This window comes from Podarcis cretensis (genome assembly GCF_951804945.1).
Source record: "Podarcis cretensis genome assembly, chromosome: 10".
Classification (NCBI taxonomy): domain Eukaryota; kingdom Metazoa; phylum Chordata; class Lepidosauria; order Squamata; family Lacertidae; genus Podarcis; species Podarcis cretensis.
Window position 1 is genome coordinate 4,780,174 of NC_137179.1, and position 22,987 is coordinate 4,803,160.

General features: G+C 48.2%; 1 protein-coding gene across 2 annotated transcripts in view; it reads left to right on the top strand.

The window, feature by feature from the left end:
• The first annotated feature begins 8,258 nt into the window (after positions 1-8,258).
• Positions 8,259-22,987, top strand: part of IRF5 (interferon regulatory factor 5) — a 51,278-nt gene continuing 36,549 nt past the window's right edge. Inside the window, exon 1 of one of the 2 annotated variants that reach the window (XM_079992677.1) lies at positions 8,259-8,351. In XM_079992677.1, the coding sequence (XP_079848803.1) occupies positions 8,274-8,351 (78 nt within the window). In that variant the 5' untranslated portion in view covers positions 8,259-8,273. Of the gene's footprint in view, positions 8,352-8,496; positions 8,705-22,987 lie in introns of those variants that run through there. The other variant, XM_079992678.1, reaches the window with a different exon arrangement.

Sequence of the window (22,987 nt, forward strand, 5' to 3'; positions counted from 1 at the left end):
ATATTTTGCACATACTGGACTTTGTTGTTGTTGTTTAGTCGTTTAGTCATGTCCGACTCTTCATGACCCCATGGACCAGAGCATGCCAGGCAGCGGCGTAGCGTGGGTTGTCAGCACCCGGGGCAAGGCAAGTAATTTGCTCCCCCTAACCCGGGGCAAGGGACGCAGGTGGCGCTGTGGGTTAAAGCCTCAGCGCCTAGGACTTGCCGATCGAAAGGTCAGCAGTTCGAATCCCTGCGGCGGGGTGCGCTCCCGCTGCTCGGTCCCAGCGCCTGCCAACCTAGCAGTTCGAAAGCACCTCCGGGTGCAAGTAGATAAATAGGGACCGCTTACCAGCGGGAAGGTAAACGGCGTTTCCGTGTGCGGCTCTGGCTCGCCAGAGCAGCGATGTCACGCTGGCCACGTAACCCGGAAGTGTCTCCGGACAGCGCTGGCCCCCGGCCTCTTAAGTGAGATGGGCGCACAACCCCAGAGTCTGTCAAGACTGGCCCGTACGGGCAGGGGTACCTTTACCTTTACTTTTTAACCCGGGGCAAGGCGAGTGATTTGCGCCCCTAACCCCTAACCTGCCGCCACTGCCAGCTTCTTCTTGCTGCTGCCTGGGCGCGCGCACAGCTTGTCGGTTCCACGAGACATGGGGCTCTGCTACAGCCTGCGCCCGAGGCTCTTCAGCGACTCCGGAGGCGGCGAGCGCGCCCCCCCAGATGTTGTGCCCGGTGCGGCAGGGCCCCCCTGCACCCCCCACACTACGCCACTGATGCCAGGCCCTCCTGTCTTCCCACAGTTTGGTCAGACTCATGCTGGTAGCTTCGAGAACACTGTCCCGCCATCTCGTCCTCTGTCGTCCCCTTCTCCTTGTGCCCTCCATCTTTCCCAACATCAGGGTCTTTTCCAGGGAGTCTTCTCTTCTCATGAGGTGGCCAAAGTCTTGGAGCCTCAGCTTCAGGATCTGTCCTTCCAGGGAGCACTCAGGGCTGATTCCCTTCAGAATGGAGAGGTTTGATCTTCTTGCAGTCCATGGGACTCTCAAGAGTCTCCTCCAGCACCAGAATCCAAAAGCATCCATTCTTTGGCGATTAGCCTTCTTTATGGTCCAGCTCTCACTTCCATACATCACTACTGGGGAAACCAGAGCTTGAACTATGCGGTACCATTAAAAGGGAACAGATCTGTCAATTACAGCTTTCTTTTCCAGGGAAAAATCCTGCCTAGTGTTGTCTCCTCTCCTGTCCTGTGAACTGTCCTTAGTTTGATATTTTGTGATTGCAGGGGGGGGGCGGAGTCATGGGTGTGAATTCTCCAGAAGTCTTGCCCTGAGAAGTTAGGAAGAGCCAGGTTGGGTGAATTTCCTGAACCCTTCAAGGCCCCTGCACTTTGCACTCGAGGCAAAAGCGATGGCTTGGCTTGGCTAGAGAAGAGGAGGTTAAGGGGTGATATGATAGCCATGTTCAAATATATAAAAGGATGTCACATAGAGGAGGGAGAAAGGTTGTTTTCTGCTGCTCCAGAGAAGCGGACACGGAGCAATGGATCCAAACTACAAGAAAGAAGATTCCACCTAAACATTAGGAAGAACTTCCTGACAGTAAGAGCTGTTCGACAGTGGAATTTGCTGCCAAGGAGTGTGGTGGAGTCTCCTTCTTTGGAGGTCTTTAAGCAGAGGCTTGACAACCATATGTCAGGAGTGCTCTGATGGTGTTTCCTGCTTGGCAGGGGGTTGGACTCAATGGCCCTTGTGGTCTCTTCCAACTCTATGATTCTAGTGTGAGAAAGCTACTCCCGTAGACTAAGGTTACCAGATTTTTTTCAATGAATCCACTTTTCAACTTCAATGGATTTTGCATGGGGACTGATGTGTAAATCCAGGGACTGTCCAAACAGGGACGTCTGGTAACCTTACACCTATACATTCCCCTGAGTCTTCCACTCCTCTTTGCCAGAGACGGCAGTTACATCATCAGGGATTCTCTGCGTTGAGGGTGACTAAGAGTTTCTATATAGCACAAGGTGAAATAGCTCAACCGAGGGTTTAGCAACACTTCCGATGGCACCTGCAATCAGAGGAAGATCTCTTCCGCAGAGTTGGGCCTCCAACAAGTTCCCCTGACTTGTATGTAGCAAGAAAATTCCCCCACCAGCAACCCACGGAAAAATTTCCTTCGCTGTGGCATCTCCTGAAATGATTGAAGGCTGAGGTGGAAAACGGAAACACCTGCCATGTATATCCGAACGGCACAAATCCGCTTAACAGGGACAGCCTGTGATTTTTAGGTCTCGGGTTTGGAGGTTCAGCCTAATCATAGAACAGAACCAAAGGTTATCTAGTCCAACCCCCTGAAATGCAGAAGTCACAACTAAATAATCCTTATAAAAGAAAAAAAATTCCTTCCAATAGCACCTTAAAGACCAACTAAGTTAGTTCTAGGTATGAGCTTTCGTGTGCATGCACACTTCTTCAGATACACAGTGTGCATGCACACGAAAGCTCATACCTAGAACTAACTTAGTTGGTCTTTAAGGTGCTATTGGAAGGAATTTTTTTATTTTGTTTTGACTATGGCAGACCAACACGGCTACCTACCTGTAAATAATCCTTGACAGACCTCTGCTTAAAAACACCCAAGGACTGTTTCTATTATTATTATTATTATTATTATTATTATTATTAACTTGCATCCACCCTTCGTAGAATTGCAGACTCGTAAGGCAACCAAATCATCTATTTTTTCCTATTTTTTAATTCATTTTATAACACAACTAAACAACACAAACAGAAAAAACAAACAATACAAACAAATTCTTATCTTATCCTTATTTTTTCTAAACATTGTTAGGTGGGCTTCCCCAAGTCCCCCCTATCTGATTTTCATTTTACCTCATCTTTAGCAGTTTACATATATCATGATTTTAACCATTTTTTTTATCACACTTACTTTTACTGTACCATAAAAATCTTCACATTTTATCACTTACAAATAATACTATTTTATAATACACTATCTTCTACTTCTAACCCTACAGCCTATATCCACTTCCAAAGCTATTCTAAGATTTAAATATTAACATATTTTTTCAGATATTCTTTAAACTTTTTCCAATCTTCTTCCACCGTCTCTTCTCTCTGGTCTCGGAGTCTCCCGGTCAGTTCTGCAAATTCCATATAGTCCATCATCAACCAAATCATTTAGTCCAACTCCCTTCCTTCCCTCTCTGTCCAGCCACAGAAAGGGCCTTATCTGTCCAGGCAAAAACCCTCAAGGAGGGTGTGGGACAAGGCCAGTTCTGGCCTGGGGGGAGAAGATCTGGCCTGGAGATAGTTTCCAGCCCCCATGCTTCATTACTGCAATGCAGTCTACGTGTGGCAGCCCTTGAAGGTATTGTGGTGGTCACAGAGCGCAGTAGGCACCCACGTGAGTGCTAACTGGTACAGCAGCGTGAGATGTTATGGTCCTGAAAACTCAACAAGGTGATTTTTAACAGAAAAACATATGTACAAGACTGAAAACCCCAAATGCAAAGCATACATCAGAGAAGCCACCAAGAAAAGATTCAGGGAAGACTTTCTGGCCAAATCATTGCTCACTGAAATCCATACCTCGAAGCAGGGCCTTCTTGGTGGTAGCACCTGGGTCATGGAAACACTTTCCCCCTGGGGATTAGGCTGGCACCTGGCACTGGGGAGCTCTTGGCACCAAGTAAAGGTAATGGGACCCCTGACCATTAGGTCCAGTCGTGGCCGACTCTGGGGTTGCGGCGCTCATCTCGCTTTATTGGCCGAGGGAGCCGGCGTACAGTTTCCAGATCATATGGCCAACAGGACTAAGCCGCTTCTGGTGAACCAGAGCAGCGCACGGAAACACCGTTTACCTTCCCGCCAGAGCGGTACCTATTTATCTACTTGCACTGGTGTGCTTTCGAACTGCTAGGTTGGCAGGAGCAGGGACCGAGCAATGGGAGCTCACCCCGTTGTGGGGATTCGAACCGCCGACCTTCTGATCAGCAGGTCCTAGGCTCTGTGGTTTAACCCACAGCTCCACCCGCGTCTCTGGGCACCGAGTTGAAACATGTAATTTTTAAATGTTGCAGAAATTTGGCCTGCTGGTTAAGGTATTTTAGCATATAAAGAAATAGGAAAATAGAAGTTGACTTACCTTGAGTCAGATTCTGACCCATCTAGCCCCATAATGTTGGCATTGATGACTGGAATTTCAGACAGGGAATCTCTCTCAACAGTACCTGGAGGAGCTGGGGTTTGAAAACTAGACCTTCTACATGCAAAGCAGATGTCCAGCACTTTCCCTACAGTGGGGGACATGTGTATTAGTTTCTTGTGTTTAGGTGGGTGCGATTGTTTTATATATTAGGCTCATTGTGACCCACCCTGTGACCATCCCCTAAAATAAATCTTTTATTATTATTTATTCAACGTTTCTCCCTCCTGCCTTCCCGAAGGAGCCCAGGCTGGCTGTCCAGCATCATAAATAAAAGGATTTAAAATGTTACAAGAGTTAAAACTGACTGATGACACATCTTCAGTATGCATGAAACTACTGAGCCAAGTTATTATTTGTACCCCACCCATCTGGCTGGGTTTCCCCAGCCATTCTGGGCGGCTTCCATAAAAACCAAAAATACACTAAAATATCACAGATTAAAAACTTCCCTGAACAGGGCTGCCTTAAGATGTCTTCTGAATGTCAGGTAGTTATTTATCGCTTTGACATCTGCTGGAAGGGCGTTCCACAGGGCAGGCGCCACTACCGAGAAGGCCCTCTGCCTGGTTCCCTGTATATTTGGCATTCCCACAGTTCTCTGTCTTGAATGCTTTCCGTAAGCTGCTCGAAAGCAGCATATAAGCAAAATACCGTATTTTTTGCTCTATAAGACTCACTTTTTCCCCTCCTAAAAAGTAAGGGGAAATGTGTGTGCGTCTTATGGAGCGAATGCAGGCTGCGCAGCTATCCCAGAAGCCAGAACAGCAAGAGGGATCGCTGCTTTCACTGCGCAGTGATCCCCCTTGCTGTTCTGGCTTCTGAGACTCAGAATATTTTTTTTCTTGTTTTCCTCCTCCAAAAACTAGGTGCGTCTTGTGGTCTGGTGCGTCTTATAGAGCGAAAAATACGGTAAATCCAAAGCAATCGAACATTTCGTAGGTGATGCAGCAAAATCGTGGTGAAGTTGGCATTCAGACCCTGCGGGATACAAATTTCGCGCGTTGATGAATTAATAAGGCTAGGTGTTGTCCTCATTTCTCATCAACATCATTTTGCTTCCATGCTGGGAGTCAAAACAAGTTCAATTCCTTGCTATGCAAATACAGTTGTCACAATACACAAAGTGCAACAGGCTGAATGATAATAAATGTGAAAATTTTACTGCTTATTTCCTATCGTAAAGGTCTAGTCCAGTATGTGCAACATATACAGTTCATATGTACGGTATCATATTTTTCCATGTTGGGAGGAGCATCACCAATGTTTATTCAAAGCCAGTCAAGGCGTCCAGTTTGCTTTGTTGCGTCTTCAAATACTTTGTAAAGGGTTCCCATTCATCTTCAAAGTCACAGTTATCCTTGTCCCGTAGTTTATATGTCAATTTTGCCAGTTCTGCATAGTCCATCAATTTTTCTTGCCATGATTCTTTAGTTGGGGTTTCTTCAGTCTTCCATCCTTGTGCTATTAGGTCTCTCGCGGCCGTTCTTGCATACATGAAGATGTTTTTCAGCTTTTTTGGTAGATCTTTCCCTACAATCCCTAATAAAAATGCTTCAGGTTTTTAAACAAATGTTAAATGGAACATTTTCTTCAATTCGTTGTATATCATTTCCCAATTTTTTAAAATTACATTACAACCCCACCACATATGATAAAATGTCCCTTCCTTTCCACCAGTTGGATTTCTGCTTGTTGTGCAGAACAGAAAAGGCAGCAACCCCCTGACTTATTCCAGACACTGCATTGCCACAGAGAGAAAGTGGACCCTCTCCTTGTTTTTGTTAAGCCTCTTTTAACTTCCCACCGAGAACTCCCAGAAGTGCAAGCTGGATTTAGAAGAGGCAGAGGAACCAGAGACCAAATTGCAAACATGCGCTGGATTATAGAGAAAGCTAGAGAGTTCCAGAAAGACATCTACTTCTGCTTCATTGACTATGCAAAAGCCTTTGACTGTGTCGACCACAGCAAATTATGGCAAGTTCTTAAAGAAATGGGAGTGCCTGATCACCTCATCTGTCTCCTGAGAAATCTCTATGTGGGACAAGAAGCTACAGTTAGAATTGGATATGGAACAACAGATTGGTTCAAAATTGGGAAAGGAGTACGACAAGCCTGTATATTGTCTCCCTGCTTATTTAACTTATATGCAGAATTCATCATGTGAAAGGCTGGGCTGGATGAATCCCAAGCCGGAATTAAGATTGCTGGAAGAAATATCTAACCTTAGATATGCAGATGACACAACCTTGATGGCAGAAAGTGAGGAGGAATTAAAGAACCTTTTAATGAGGGTGAAAGAGGAGAGCGCAAAATATGGTCTGAAGCTCAACATCAAAAAAACAAAGATCATGGCCACTGGTCCCATCACCTCCTGGCAAATAGAAGGGAAAGAAATGGAGGCAGTGAGAGATTTTACTTTCTTGGGCTCCATGATCACAGCAGATCGTGACAGCAGCCACGAAATTAAAAGACACCTGCTTTTTGGGAGAAAAGCAGTGACAAACCTAGACAGCATCTTAAAAAGCAGAGACATCACCTTGCCAACAAAGGTCCGTCTAGTTAAAGCTATGGTTTTCCCAGTAGTGATGTAGGGAAGTGAGAGCTGGACCATAAAGAAGGCTGATCGCCAAAGAATTGATGCTTTTGAATTCTGGTGCTGGAGGAGACTCTTGAGAGTCCCATGGACTGCAAGAAGATCAAACCTCTCCATTCTGAAGGAAGTCAGCCCTGAGTGCTCACTGGAAGGACAGATCTGGAAGCTGAGATTCCAATACTTTGGCCACCTCATGAGAAGAGAAGACTCCCTGGAAAAGACCCTGATGTTGGGAAAGATGGAGGGCCCAAGGAGAAGGGGATGACAGAGGATGAGATGGTGGGACAGTGTTCTGGAAGCTACAAACATGAGTTTGACCAAACTGCAGGAGGCAGTGGAAGACAGGAGTGCCTGGTGTGCTCTGGTCCAGGGGGTCACAAAGAGTCGGACACGACTAAACAACAATTTATAATACTACTACTACTCAAATGGGACGCAGGTGGCGCTGTGGGTTAAAGCCTCAGCGCCTAGGGCTTGCCGATCGAAAGGTCGGCGGTTCGAATCCCTGCGGCGGGGTGCGCTCCCGCTGCTCGGTCCCAGCGCCTGCCAACCTAGCAGTTCGAAAGCACCTCCGGGTGCAAGTAGATAAATAGGGACCGCTTACCAGCAGGAAGGTAAACGGCGTTTCCGTGTGCGGCTCTGGCTCTGGCTCTGGCCAGAGCAGCGATGTCACGCTGGCCACGTGACCCGGAAGTGTCTCCGGACAGCGCTGGCCCCTGGCCTCTTAAGTGAGATGGGCGCACAACCCCAGAGTCTGTCAAGACTGGCCCGTACGTGCAGGGGTACCTTTACCTTTACCTTTTACTACTACTCAGGGACACGGGTGGCGCTGTGGGTTAAACCACAGAGCCTAGGGTTTGCCAGTCAGAAGGTCGGCGGTTCGAGCTCCCGTTGCTCGGTCCCTGCTCCTGCCCACCTAGCAGTTCGAAAGCACGTCAAAGTGCAAGTAGATAAATAGGTACCGCTCCGGCAGGAAGGTAAACGGCGTTTCCATGCGCTGCTCTGGTTCGCCAGAAGCGACTTAGTCATGCTGGCCACATGACCCGGAAGTTGTACACCGGCTCCCTTGGCCAATAAAGCGCGATGAGCACCGCAACCCCAGAGTCGGCCACGACCACAACTGGTCAGGGGGTCCCTTCACCTTTACTACTACTAATAGTTAATCTGGTCCCTGTGGCAGTTTATTTCCTGGGGTAAAATCACCAAAAAAGCTCAACAACTTCAATCCTGAAAAAAAGGCCAATAACTTCGGTCAACCCTCACGCATGTTCATTTCATCTTTGAAAAAGTTTGGATCTGAGCCCCCTGCAGCCAAGGGCCCGCAGGCCCGGGGCTGCGTCCTGGCTGATGGAAGGTGGGGAGAGCCAGGAGAGCGCGGAGGGGCGTGGTCCGGGACAGGTAAGGGCCCTGGCTCAGGTGAGGCGCACAGGGAGACCTCCCCGGCCAGGTGAGAGGTAGGTAACTCGATGTCACCGTGTCTGGTCCTGCGGAGAAGTCTCCTTGGTGCAGGACATGAGCGGCAGGGTCCGAGGGGATGCGCCCTGGTGAGTGCGCCCTGGCCAGGTGAGGGGGCCTGACTTCCTCCAGGTGTGCGCAACTCCTCCTGCTGCTGCTGCCATTGGTCCCGGAAGGGAGGCACCTGCGCCGGCCCTGCCGCTGGCCGCGGGGGCGGCGCAGCTCCTCCCCGCGGAAGCTGCGCGCCCCAGGAGCGCGCCAGGGGCAGCTGCTTCTGCGGAGACTCGGCTCGCCTGGCTTGGAGGCTGGCGGATCGCAGCCCTTGCCAAGCCCGGGAGGAGGACGGAGAGGAAGAGCAGGGGGCTCCGGGGGGGAACCGACGGCGCCTGGCACCCCGAAAAGAGCGCCGCGTCCTCCCTCGACGGCGCCTCCTTTCTCCCAGGTGGGCACCTCGTCTCTTGCCAATCGGTTGGTCGGGGGGGGGGCATGGGCGTAGCCAGGGGGCAGCTGCCTGCTCCGCCCAAATCAAGTCAATAAAATATTTAACTAAAAGTTGAAGTTTGTTTTGGGGTCAAGAGAAAGTAATTTGTAGCAACTGCTGTTTCAACAAACTTCTGTTGAGATATTTCCTTCCGAATCTGCTAGGCAGCGCCAGAGAGAGGATATGGGCAGGTGGGTGCCTACCCCCCAATAAATTGTAATTCCTGGCTACCTGCCCCCTCTTTAACATAAATCCTGGCTACGCCCACGGTGTGTTTGGGGGCTTCTTGGTTTGGGTGGTGGGAGAATGGACAGAATCACAGAAGGGTAAGGTTGAAAGAGACCCACCAGGGTCATCAAGTCCAAACCCCCTGCAAGGCAGAAATCCTTTGCCCGATGTTAGTCTCGAACTCGCAACCCTCATAAATCATATTCCCAGCTACTAACTGAGCTATCCCCCCCCCATCCCTTGCATTTTTCTCCCTCTCCTTCCAACAACAAGCACCCATAGTCCTCTTTCTGTCTGTGTGTGTTTGTGGGTGTTCCTGTGCCAAAAATTATGGGTGCTCTTTAAAATCTTCCTTTTTTAAAAAACGGAAAAATCTCCTGCATTTCAGGGGGCTGGACTAGATGACCCCGGGAGAGCCCTTCCAACTCCTCTCCGATTTAGAGCATGAGACTCTTCGGGTCAGGGTTGTGGGTTCGAGAGCCACGTTGGGCCAAAGAGCCCTGCAGGCAGCGGGTTGGACTAGATGACCCCGCAGGTCCCTTCCAGAGTATTGCCTCCTCTTTGGTGAGCTAGTCCCTGTTTTGCTGGGCTCCAGACGTCGCCTTTGAGCCCAGACCATCCTAATGCAGGAAAGATATGTTTCGAGGTTTGAAGTAGCTCTTAGTTCTTTAGTTCTTCTTCTTAAACAAAACGGAATTGTGCAGCTGTGTTCAACAGGGCTTGGAAACTGAGGCAAATTTGAGGCAGAGTATTTTGTTAAGCAAAACAAACGGACCCCAGAATTGGTGTGATGGAAGGATGACTTATCAAGCTTGTATTTGAATCCCGTTTTGTTTTTAAGAAAATTAAAAATCTTTTTTGCTATTTCATGGCATGTTGGTAAACGGCCATGTCGTGGGTTGGAGCCTCATGTTGGGCAAAAAAAATTCCTTCTTTACGTGGGGCTGGACTAGATGAACCTTGGGGTCCCTTCCAGCTCTACTATTCTATGAAACGTAGAAGGCGAGTCATAAATCAATAAATAACAGCAACAAGAATACCCAGGAAAGTACTGTATGGTTGTAGCTGTGCATGCCTGTACCTTTGCCAACCTGGTGCTCTCCAGGTAGAAAAAAAGGGATTCTGGTGGCGTCTGGGAGAAGGAGACGGGTTGGTCTGTTCTACCTGTCCATATTGTCTTTTTTAATGGTCCCTGATGAAATCGGAGGTTTGCACTGTGAGTCTAAGCACTTTGGCACCTTGCTTGTTCCTCTCCTCTCAGCTATGCAGAAAAGGGGTTTGTTTTTGTTTTGCTTTGCAAATGGAAATCCTTGTGATCTACGAGCAGAATTAAAAAGGGCGCCAGCCTTGCGATCGTTAGACGCCAGTCAGAGCCCTTTTCAGGCCTTTCGAGTATTGCATTGTGGGTTTTGATCTGGCCCTGTGGGCTTGGGCGATGGTTTCACTCGGTTCGTATTTGAATCGCTAGAAACTTTCCTGGGATCTGTTTGGTAGACGAATAATTTTTTCAAAAAATTAATAAACAGCAAGCGCAAACGCAAGGTCATCCTGAAGGGCTTTGCACGGCTGGTTTGTAAATACATGTTTTTTAAAAATATGTGTGTGTGATCCCTTTTAAGATTGCAAAGCGCTTTGGAAAACATTTCCGACATTTGCTCTCAAACTGCCACTCCAGTCACCTGAGATTATGTTGTGAGGTGCCCTGAGATATATAGATGAAGGGCGGCAAACACATTTAACAAATAAAAATAGAATAAAATTTCAGCTTTACATTTGGGAAACTGAGGGGAAGGAAATGGTCCAAGCCATGGTTAGAGGAACTGGATTTGAACCCAGAGCTCCTGTCCCAAATTCAAGGCTTATCTACTGGTCCACATAATTGGGTTATATCTAATCTCACCCACTGAATCCTCGCACTTTGATGCCTTCATGTGTTAATAATTGTAGATTTTGTGATGCAATCCCTTCTCCTGCTTAATCTGGGGGCTAAAGCAATCTATCTCTCAAACGCTGGAAAGGCAAACTTTTGCCAAAGGATGGGATCGCTTTTGGTTTCAGTCCATTCTTTTGCCAGTTTTGACCACGGCCAAAGGCTAACTGGGGAAGAGGGGGGCAGGCAGGGCAAGGAAGTAGAATTTTCTTCCTGCTGATGCCCCTTCAGAGTAGGCGTGCGTGCAACCGCGTATTGAGTGCAAGCGGATCTTCACGCACAAAATGAATTTATGGGTTGAGTTAGGATTAGGGCAGGCATGCCCAAAGTCTGTTTCAGGGGCCTAAGATGGCCCCCGTAGCAGTATATGTCCTGGGGTAAAATCCTTTTAAAAAAGCCCAGCAACTTTAATCCTAAAAAAAAAAAAAGCTCAAAAACTTTGGGGTAAAATCGTAAAAAAAGCTCAACAACTTAAGCTCAACAAAGTTGGTCAGCCCTCACGCATGTTCACTCCATCAAATTTGGCCCTCTTTGAAAAAAGTTTGGGTACCCCCTGGATTAGGGGATAAACCGGTGGCTATTAACCACAGAGCCTCCATGTTCAAGAGAAGTCTACCTCCAAGTATCAATTGCAGGGGGGTGAATTGGGGGAGGGGCTTTTGCCTTCCTTTGCCGTTTGCAGGCGTCCTCAAGGCATCCGATTGTGTACTGTTGTTGTTGTTTTATGATATATGTATACTGCCCTTCATCTGTAGATCGCAACGTGGTTCACAGCATAAAAGATAAAAACACAAAATACATACATGATGGGATGCTGAACTTGACTGATGGTCTGAGGCAGCAGTCTTTGCATATGAATACTTGGGCTGCAAACAGGGGAATTCGTCAAATTCTGGTTTCTCTCGATTTTTCAGTTTTCCAGTACAGTCATAAAAGGTAAAGGGACCCCTGACCATTAGGTCCTGTTGTGGCCGACTCTGGGGTTGCGGCGCTCATCTCGCTTTATTGGCTGAGGGAGCCGGCGTACAGCTTCCGGGTCATGTGGCCAGCATGACTGAGCCGCTTCTGGCGAACCAGAGCAGCGCACGGAAACGCCGTCATATAGTCATAAAGGTAAAGGTAAAGGTAAAGGTACCCCTGCCCGTACGGGCCAGTCTTGACAGACTCTGGGGTTGTGCGCCCATCTCACTTAAGAGGCCAGGGGCCAGCGCTGTCCGGAGACACTTCCGGGTCACGTGGCCAGCGTGACATCGCTGCTCTGGCGAGCCAGAGCCGCACACGGAAACGCCGTTTACCTTCCCGCTGGTAAGCGGTCCCTATTTATCTACTTGCACCCGGAGGTGCTTTCGAACTGCTAGGTTGGCAGGCGCTGGGACCGAGCAGCGGGAGCGCACCCCGCCGCAGGGATTCGAACCGCCGACCTTTCGATCGGCAAGTCCTAGGCGCTGAGGGTTTAACCCACATATAGTCATACCTCGGGTTAAACATACTTCAGGTTGAGTGTTTTCAGGTTATGCTCTGCGGCGACCCGGAAGTAATGGAACGTGTTACTTCCGGGTTTCGCCGCTCACACATGCACAAACACTCAAAATGACGTCTTGTGCACGCGCGGAAGCGTCAAAACACGACCCGCACATGCGCAGTCGCATGTTACGTTCTACTCAGGATGCGAATGGGGCTCCGTAATGGATCCAGTTCCCATCCAGAGCTACCACTGTATTAAGTTCTGTTCTCCACCTTCAGCCGCATTTTAAGTGTGAATTTCTCCAAATAGGCCCTTTTTTGCCTAGAATATACTTCCTCGCTCTGGTCCATGGGGTCACAAAGAGTCAGACTCGACTAAACGACTGAACAACAACAAATACAGTGGTACTTCGGTTTACATACGCTTCAGGTTACGGACTCTGCTAACCCAGAAATAGTGCTTCAGGTTAAGAACTTTGCTTCAGGATGAGAACAGAAATTGTGCTCTGGCAGCGTGACGGCAGCGGGAGGCCCCATTAGCTAAAGTGGTGCTTCACGTTAAGAACAGTTTCAGGTTAAGTACGGACCTCCAGAACGAATTAAGTACTTCACCTGTACTTCCTAGCAACGCTGTTCCCTATAATATTACTTATTTGTTACATTTATATCCCCGCTTTCTATTTCCTCCCCATTTATCCTCACAAAAACCCTGTGGGATAGGCTACACTGAGAGGCCACGACTTGCCCAGGGGGTCACTCCATGAGTTGCATTGGTGAGTGTGGATTTGAGCCCTCAGTCGCTCCCAGGCCTTCTTAGTCAAACCCTCTAACCACTATGCCACACTGCCTCTCACTGCATTTTTATTTATTAATTATTTTGCGGCATGTCTTTTTCACTAACGTACATTTAACCTTTATGCTTTTGTGCGCAGTACTGGGGAACCACACGGCAAAAACCCGGACAAGGGCGGATTTCGAAGGAGGGCTGTGATTCGGTTTGCGTAGAGGGCAGATTAGATCGGTTTGCCTTTAAATGCAGACTGAATTGGATTTCAGTAGCGAACTCCACTGGGATGTTTTTGCTCAAACGGCTCAGATTTGCAGGAGCGGAAGTGAGACAGTTCTTTTTTTTTTCATTTAGGCAGGACCGGTAATGAGATGCAAACTGGAGGGGCAGTTTGGAATAGCAGAAGAGAAACTTTCTCAGAGGCGGCAGACAACGAAATGATCAGAAAAGGTCTAGAGGCCTGAAGGAACGCCTTGTTTGCTGCAATTTAGATAATGTGTAGGCAACCTAAGGCCCGGGGGGTCGGATCCGGCCCAATCACCTTCTAAGTCCGGGAATCAGCATGTTTTTACATGAGTAGAATGCGTGCTTTTATTTAAAATGCATCTCTGGGTTATTTGTGGGGCATAGGAATTCGTTCTTATATATTTTTTTCAAAATATAGTCTGCCCCCCCCCCAAGGTCTGAGGGACCATGGACCTTCTGAGGGACCTTCTGAAAAAGTTTGCTGACCCCTGATTTAGATCTTGGGATAGGGCTGCCACTCGTCGAAGCACAATTTCTGTTCTCATCCTGAAGCAAAGTTCTTAACCTGAGGTACTATTTCTGGGTTAGCGGAATCTGTAACCTGAAGCGTCTGTAACCTGAAGCGTATGTAACCCAAGGTACCACTGTATATGCATAATCTTAACAGGTTGACACATCTTTGACCTTTCCAGCATGGCCTCTTCTCCTTTCCAAAGATCCCAAACTATCTGACACTGCCGCAGGATTTGGGATTAAGAGATCATTACCCCAATCGACACACTTTTTATTTGGGAAAAGCTCAGTGGACAGGCTGCATGGCTAGGCTATCTATTGTAATCCGGGATGATTTAATTTAAACTAGGATCAGTCCTAGAATTAATTAACCAGGCCCCAGAACACAAACACTATTTTTGGTTCCTTGTTTCCCCCCTCTCCCGTCTTTGGGGGTGCATTATTAGAACTGAGTGTGATATGAAAGTTTTGTCAATATTCAGGGTTTATTATTATTACTTATTAATTAAATTGCCTCCCATCCATAGATCTCAGGACGGTTCACAGCATAAAAATACAAGATAGAAACCACAAAGCGCATAATAAAAACCCATAACAAGAGCAAGGCAAGGCAATAGCCCCTCTCCCCTGTCTAGAAGAGCCTGCAGGATCAGGCCAGGAGCTTAACTAGTCCAGCATCCTGTTCCCACAACCAGATGCCCCCATGATAAACCCACGTGCAGGATTCGAACACGAACCCCTCTCCCCTCTTGGGGTTTCCAGGAGCATTCGGGAGTATTGCTGCCTCTGATAGTGGAGGCAGAGTATAACCGTCATGGCTGGCAGCCATCAATAGCCTTTTCCTCCCTGAATGTGTTGCAGAATCATAGAATTGTCAGTTGGGACCCCAAGGGTCATCTATCCCAACCCCCTTTTGCCCAACACGGGACTCGAACCCACCGCCCTTCGATCAAGAGTCCCATGCTCTGCCGACTAAGCTATCCCAGCTCTCTCCATATCCTAATCCCCTTTTAAGGCTATCAGAGTTGATAGCCATCGCTGCCTCCTGTTGTGGAAGGGAGTTTCACAGGTTAACTAAGCAAAATCTCTGCTGGAGGCGAGATCTGTGATGCAGATGCATACAAATTCCCCGTAGGGAAAACCACGTGCTGTGGATCGGGGATGGCAGAGGGCCAGAAGAACGGGTCCTGAGGGTCGCATTTGGGCCTCGCCCAGGCCGGAGACCCCCAACCCGCTGCCCTAAAGACTCCTGGCGGTGCCACCCCCTGACAAAGGACCCCTGACACAGCTGGAAGGCAGTGCTGCCGCCTGAGTCACGGCCGGCAGGGCAAGGCCTGCAGCCGGTTTGGCCGCTTTGCCGTGGAACAGGCGCACGGCACTTGGGAGGCTGGAAGGTGACGCAGAGACGGTCACCTTTCCTTGCAGTCTCCTGTCCCCAGGCAGTAGAGATTACGGGCAAAGGATTTCTAAACCATCCCTGAGATGCTTATCTCCCTAACCCTCTCTTTTTTTCTCTCCTTTTTATGATGCTTAGGATGAAACTGAAGCTGAGAAGGGGCGGGAGGCATCCTGAGTTTGGAGGGAAGAGAATTGCACTGATTTCAGGGCTGTTTGTTCAAGACAGAATTGAGGAATGATGCCCATGGGCTTTGCGTGTTTTGTTTGGGATTGTATAGAGGAGCTCTAAATAAGTGTGGGGAGGTCAATTTTTATGGGGGCGGCTTGCATCTTCTTTCTTTTGAAACTAAAGAGATATAAATTTATACATACATACATACATACATACATACATGTTGTTGTTGTTTAGTTGTGTCCTCCTCTTCGTGACCCCCTGGACCAGAGTACACCAGGCACTCCTGTCTTCCACTGCCTCCTGCAGTTTGGTCAGACTCATGCTGGTAGCTTCGAGAACACTGTCCAACCATCTCGTCATCTGTCGCCCCCTTCTCCTTGCGCCCTCCATCTTTCCCAACATCAGGGTCTTTTCCAGGGAGTCTTCTCTTCTCCTGCGGTGGCCAAAGTCTTGGAGCCTGAGTTTCAGGATCTGTCCTTCCAGTGAGCACTCAGGGCTGATTTCCTTCAGAATGGAGAGGTTAGATCTTCTTGCAGTCCATGGGACTCTCAAGAGTCTCCTCCAGCACCAGGAATTCAAAAGCATCCATTCTTCGGCAAACAGCTTTAACTATACGGACCTTTGTTGGCAAGGTGATGTCTCTGCTTTTTAAGATGCTGTCTTCACATACATACATACATACATACATACATACATACATACCCTGCCCATCTGGCTAGGTTTCCCCAGCCACTCTGGGCAGTTCCCCAAAGAATATTAATAATAATAATAAAGCGATAAAACATAAAAACATCAAAAACTTCCCTAAACAGATTCAGGGAGGTAGCCTTGTTGGTCTGACGCAGTCGAGATGCATAAAAAAATTAAAAAAAAAATTTTAAATGTCCAGTAGCACCTTAGAGACCAACTAAGTTTGTTCTTGGTACAGTGGTACCTTGGGTTACATACGCTTCAGGTTACAGACTCCGCTAACCCAGAAATAGTACCTCAGGTTAAGAACTTTGCTTCAGGATGAGAACAGAAATTGTGCTCCAGTGGCGCGGCAGCAGCTGGAGGCCCTATTAGCTAAAGGGGTGCTTCAGGTTAAGAACAGTTTCAGGTTAAGTACGGACCTCCGGAACGAATTAAGTTCTTAACCCGAGGTACCACTGTATAAGCTTTCGTGCGCATGCACACTTCTTCAGATACACTGAAACAGAAGTCACCAGACCCATATATATAGTGGGAGGGTGGGGTGAGGTTTTTCTCAGGAGGGTAGCAGGAGATGGGTGATTGACTCAGTAGGTATGGTTACAGGTAGGTAGCGGTTCGGTCTGCCGTAGTCGAAACAAAATAAAAACATTCCTTCCAGTAGCACCTTAGAGACCAAATAAGTTTGTTATTGGTATGAGCTTTCGTGTGCATGCACACTTCTTCAGATACCAGGAAAGCTCATACCAAGAACAAACTTAGTTGGTCTCTAAGGTGCTACTGGAAGGAATTTTTAATATTTTTAATATATATTTCCCTAAGCAGGTCTGCCTTCAGATATCTTCTAAAAGTCAGATAGTTGTGTATTTCCTTGACATCTGCTGGGAGGGCGTTCCACAGGGCAGGTGCCACCACCGAGAAGGCCCTCTGCCTGGTTCCCTGTAACCTCGCTTCTCGCAGGGAGGGAACCGCCAGAAGGCCCTCAGAGCTGGACCTTGGTGTCCGGGCTGAACGATGGGGGGAGACTCTCCTTCAGATAACCCTGGTTTCCCCAACTCTCCATATGTTTTGGACTGAAATTGCAGGGTTTTTGGCTTCTAGATACAAGAAGGGAGATTGTGACTCAACATCAGGAAGATCTTTCTGACGGTGTTTGACAGTGGAACGGTCTCCCTTGGGATGTGGTGGAATCACCTTCCTTTGAGCTTTTTAAGCAGAGGTTGAATGGCAACCTGTCATGGACACTTTAGCTGAGGGTTGGACTAGATGACTCTGGAGGTCCCTTCTTACTCTACAGTTCTATGATTCTGTAAACCACCAATCAGCTCCAGCCAGCACAACTGGGACTGTTTGTCAGATATCTAAGCTATTCGCCAAATGGCAACTTAAACCTAGGTTATGCTTGCCACAATGGAGCACAGTGACTTTTGTTAAAAATAAATAAATAAATTACTACTATTATTATTTTATTATTTAGACCCTGTCCATCTGACTGGGTTTCCCCAGCCACTCCGGGTGGCTTACAGCATATATAAAACATAGTAAAATATCAAACATTCAAAAATATATACAGTGGACGGTTGGGTTGAGAACATGATCCGTGTGGGAGGCACGCTCGCAACCCACAGCACCACGTCTGCGCACGCGCGGGTTGCGATTTGGCGCTTCTGTGCACGCGCAAAGCACAATTTAGTGTTTCTGCGCGAGCGCCAAAACCCGGAAGTAACCCGTTCTGGTACTTCCGGGTTTGGCGCGTTGCGCAACCTGAAAACGCACCACCCACAGCGTCTGTAACCCAAGGTGTGACTGTATTAGGATTATTCATTCCATCTCTGCTTTATATTTTAAACCAAAAAAATCTCGGTTTACAACACATGAAGACATCAAACGACACAATCCAAAATGAAGCAATTTGAAGCTTTAGGGAAAATGTTTCAGATCCTCCCCTAAGGGACATTTTTGCTTTCCCCATATTTATTTATCTGCTTGATTTATGAGCTGCCCCACAGCAGAAGAAGTCTAGGAAGCCAGGGTGGTGTCGTGGTTAGAGTGTCGGACTAGAACCTGGGAGATCTGCGTTCGAATCCCCGCATGATACCTTTTTGTGGTAGTTTATGAATGTTCTAAATTGCTTTATTTAGAAGAAGCAACAGCAGACAGGGCTGCGCTCAGTCCTGAAATCCCATTGTGCAACAGACTTCTGCTTGCACAATTAAACTTCCCTTCCCCTGCAATGAAAAACCAATCCTGTCGATAATTCTGCCAATGACATTCACGTATCTACTTATTTTGCAAAATTTCTTCAGCTTCAGTTAATCCTGGGGAAGGGGCGATGAAGTCAATAAACATTCCCTTTCCCCACGCCTCTCTGACTTCCAACATTTTGCCCAGGCATTGCCAGTTTTCGCAACCACGAGGACTTAGAAGTTTGCTTTCCGGCCAAAGCTGAAATGCTGAAATAGCTGATTTCTGTCCCTGTTACTAGTTTCTGTACTTAAAAGGCACTTTCTCAGACCCATGGAATAATGCACAAATCTGATACTAAGTTTTTGGCTTGGCGGTAATGTCCTCTAGTAATGTTGCTATTTGATCAATTTGGGAGCATTCCTTCAGCATAAAACTTGCACGACACATGGACAGTCTTTAAGTAGGGTTGCCAAACGCCCAAAATTTACCGGATATAGCCAGGATTTGGCCGTCCGTAACAGTGCCCAGGCGGAAATCACTTGAATGTCCTGGAAAATCTGGACGTTTGGCAACCCACATCAGAAGTGTAGATTTTGGTGAATTTTCTTTAAAAATAGCTCAAAAACTGCCCACTTTTTTCTTTTGACATTTTGAAATACGGCAACCCTATCTTAAAGAGCATGATTTTATGGTGTGCTACACAGCGGGTGGTGCTGTGGGTTAAACCACAGAGCCTAGGGCTTGCCGCTCAGAAGGTCGGCGGTTTGAATCCCCGCGACGGGGTGAGCTCCCGTTGCTCGGTCCCTGCTCCTGCCAACCTAGCAGTTTGAAAGCACCTCAAAGTGCAAGTAAAGAAATAGGTACCGCTCTGGCGGGAAGGTAAACGGCGTTTCCATGCGCTGCTCTGGTTCGCCAGAAGCGGCTTAGTCATGCTGGCCACATGACCCGGAAGCTGTACGCCGGCTCCCTCGGCCAATAAAGCGAGATGAGCGCTGCAACCCCAGAGTTGGCCACGACTGGAACTAATGGTCAGGGGTCCCTTTACCCTTTACCTTTACACACAGGGCCATCTTTAGCATATGCGCCGCCGGGGTGCAAAGATCTGCCCAGCGCCCCCAAATTTAGTTAATTTCATGTGCACGGTGCTGTTGAGAATGACAAGCGCCATCGTTGAGTCTGACAAGCACCGTCATTGAGTCTGACAAGCACCGCCGCTGGCGCAGCGCATCTTTGGTAAATGAGCACACAAAGTAGAAAGTCCTTTAGTGAAACAGTAGGTATACATTTCGGTAATTCCTAGGTATATATGTATTTTGTTTTTCTAGCTCGATCAAAACTGTTTATTATTTCATAACGGGTAGATAGCTAAGAGTTTAGGCGGCTTCAGTGGCGGGCGCCTGGTGCCCCCCAGAATTCAGCGCCCGGGTGCCCCACACCCCTTGCACCCCTGGGTAAAAACGGCCCCGGCTACACAAGGCCAGATGTGGATAGGATTGGGGGGAAGTCTCCTGCATCAGTGGACCCCCCAGTTAAGATCTGGGGTGGGGTGGGGTTGATGTCAACAGGAGAAGAGCTGAGCCAAACTCAGTTCACTCAACATTGACACAGTGTTAGAAACTCAGATATATCAGTTGCCATTCTGAGCCTCAAAAGTCGTACTTTTCCCATGCAACTCTTTGGTTCCTGAAATTCATTCTGATTGTGCAGGATAGAAATTGACAATAGGATGTGTTGCCAGTGTGTGAGAACAGACCAGACCCAAGGATCCCCAGATGGAGAATTCAGGCGCCAACGGACATCATCTTTTTTATATACCGTATTTTTCGCTCCATAAGATGCACCTAGTTTTTAGAGGAGGAAAACAAGGGGGGGGGGGGAATATTCTGAACGAAACAGTGGATGTATGATTTTTGTGGTCCATACTGTGGCCACAGACATGATATGTGATTTGACAGTGAGGTTGGGGTAGCCCAATGCAAAAATCCTGAGGATCCATGTGGATCCGTGCTTTGTAATCATGTTTTTGCACCATTGCGGCCCCACGAAACAGTGGATGCGTGGGTTTTTTGGGTGCAGGCTGTAGCCATGGACATGCTATGTGATCTGATGGTGAATTTGGGGTGACCCAATGCAAAAATCCTGAGGATCTATGGGCTTTTACCTCCCCCCTCCCAGGCAGCCTCTTTTATCGCTAGCGCAGCAGCTTTGTTTCAACACTCCCTTCCCTCTTTCTAAAAAAAAAGCAAAAAAAAAAAAAGCACAATCTGTTTTTTGCCCCTGGGCAATTCGGCTCCAGGGACCATGCATTCGCTCCATAAGACACAGAGACATTTCCCCTTACTTTTTAGGAGGAAAAAAGTGTGTCTTACGGAGCAAAAAAATATGGTACCTAAAACACAACAGCATCTCCGGGTCTTCTGGCGGTTCCCTCCCTGCAAGAAGTGAGGTTGCAGGGAACCAGGCAGAGGGCCTCCTTGGTGGTGGCGCCCTCCCTGTGGAACGCCCTCCCACCAGATATCAAGGCAATAAGCAACTATCTTACTTTTAGAAGACATCTGAAGGCAGCCAGTTATCTGAAGGAGAGTCTCCCCCCATCGTTCTGCCCGGACACTGAGGTCCAGCGCCGAGGGCCTTCTGGCGGTTCCCTCATTGCGAGAAGCAAAGCTACAGGGAACCAGGCAGAGGGCCTTCTCGGTAGTGGCGCCCGCCCTGTGGAACGCCCTCCCACCAGATGTCAAGGCAATAAGCAACTATCTTACTTTTAGAAGACATCTGAAGGCAGCCCTGTTTAGGGAAGCTTTTAAATGTTTGATGCTGTATTGTGTTTTTAATATTAGGTTGGAAGCCACCAGAGTGGCTGGGGCAACTCAGCCAGATGGGTGGGGTATAAATAATAAATTATTGCTATTGTTATTAATATTATACCTTCTACTAGGCTTCATTGCACTTTCTGCATTGGGCTTGAAATAAACTATTTCCATCTCGGGTCCAGGGCTGCTGCCGAATTGAAAGTGTTGATATTAAGTGAGGGCGAATGACCTAAAGCAAACAGACATCTTCAGCGCCCACTGCAGCAAGGTCAGGGCGTTTCGGTGGTGCAGAAATCTGAGTAACGCTGGCTGAACTGGTTAGGGGAATCGGGGCCTGGGGCTCGTTGTGAGGTTAAGCCTCAGAATCTCTTCAGGGCAGTCCACGGGACCATAAATTGAGAGCTTAGCACCAAGAATGCAAGGAGACGATTTCGAGAAGGTCACCGAAGCACGTGGTCTCATTTTGATGGCGTTGCAAAGAATTCAGTTCAGCTTAGTCTTGTAGGAAAACGCTCCTGTATTCAAGGTGCTCACATGGGTGCTTAAAGCCTTGAGGAACCCAGGCCACAAATACCTGAAAGGCTTGCTCCTCCCCTACAGACCCTCTCGGTGGCTGAGATCTAAAGAGGGAACCCTCTTGGTAGCTGCTCCATGCTCACAGGGTCTTCTTGGTGGTGGCCCCTAAGCCATGGAATTCCCTCCCCAAATAGGTGCTTCTTGCCTCTTCATTGCACATCATCTAGCAAATGTTGAAGACATATCTATTCACTTTGGTCTTTGATGCATGGCAGGTATGTCCCTTATTGTTAGGGTTGTTGTTGCTTAGTCGTTTAGTCATGTTCAACTCTTCGTGAACCCATGGACCAGAGCACGCCAGACACCCCTGTCTTCTACTGCCTCCCGCAGTTTGGTCAAACACACTGTCCCCCCATCTCGTCCTCTGTCGTCCCCTTCTCCTTGTACCCTCCATCTTTCCCAGCATCAGGGTCTTTTCCAGGGAGTCTTCTCTTTTCATGAGGTGGCCAAAGTATTGGAGCCTCAGCTTCAGGATCTGTCCTTCCAGTGAGCACTCAGGGCTGATTTCCTTCAGAATGGAGAGGTTTGATCTTCTTGCAGTCCATGGGACTCTCAAGAGTCTCCTCCAGCACCAGAATTCAAAAGCATCCATTCTTCGGCGATCAGCCTTCTTTATGGTCCAGCTCTCACTTCCATACATCACTACTGGGAAAACCATGGCTTTAACTAGACGGACCTTTGTTGGCAAGGTGATGTCTCTGCTTTTTAAGATGCTGTCTAGGTTTGTCATTGCTTTTCTCCCAAGAAGCAGGTGTCTTTTAATTTCACGGCTGCTGTCACCATCTGCAGTGATCATGGAGCCCAAGAAAGTAAAATCTCTCGACATCTGCAAGGTTGGTCTCCCCATTCCATGTACAAACCCTGACCAGAGAGGCAATGGGAAGCTGCCTCGTACTGTACCCAAGAGGTGAGTGTCGGAGACTGCTGTGCACCCCTCTGTCCTGCAACATCTCCGCCCCTCAGGATCTGCCGCCTGAGGCATCCGCCCAAGTCTGCCTAACGGTTGAGCCGGGACGCCACTCGCTAATCACAATTCCCAACAGCGTTTTGCACAAAGCACCCTCCACTGTTTGCACACATTTGGGCTTCCCTGTACCCCCTCAGGCAATGGCGGAGGCCGGTCCGACAACTCGGGTACTCCCGGCTTTGTCATCGTTGCTGGTACCTGAGAGGCCTTTTTTCTCCACCTGCTCTCATCTGGAAAAGGTGGAAGTGCCGCGCCTGCCGTTGTGCAATACCC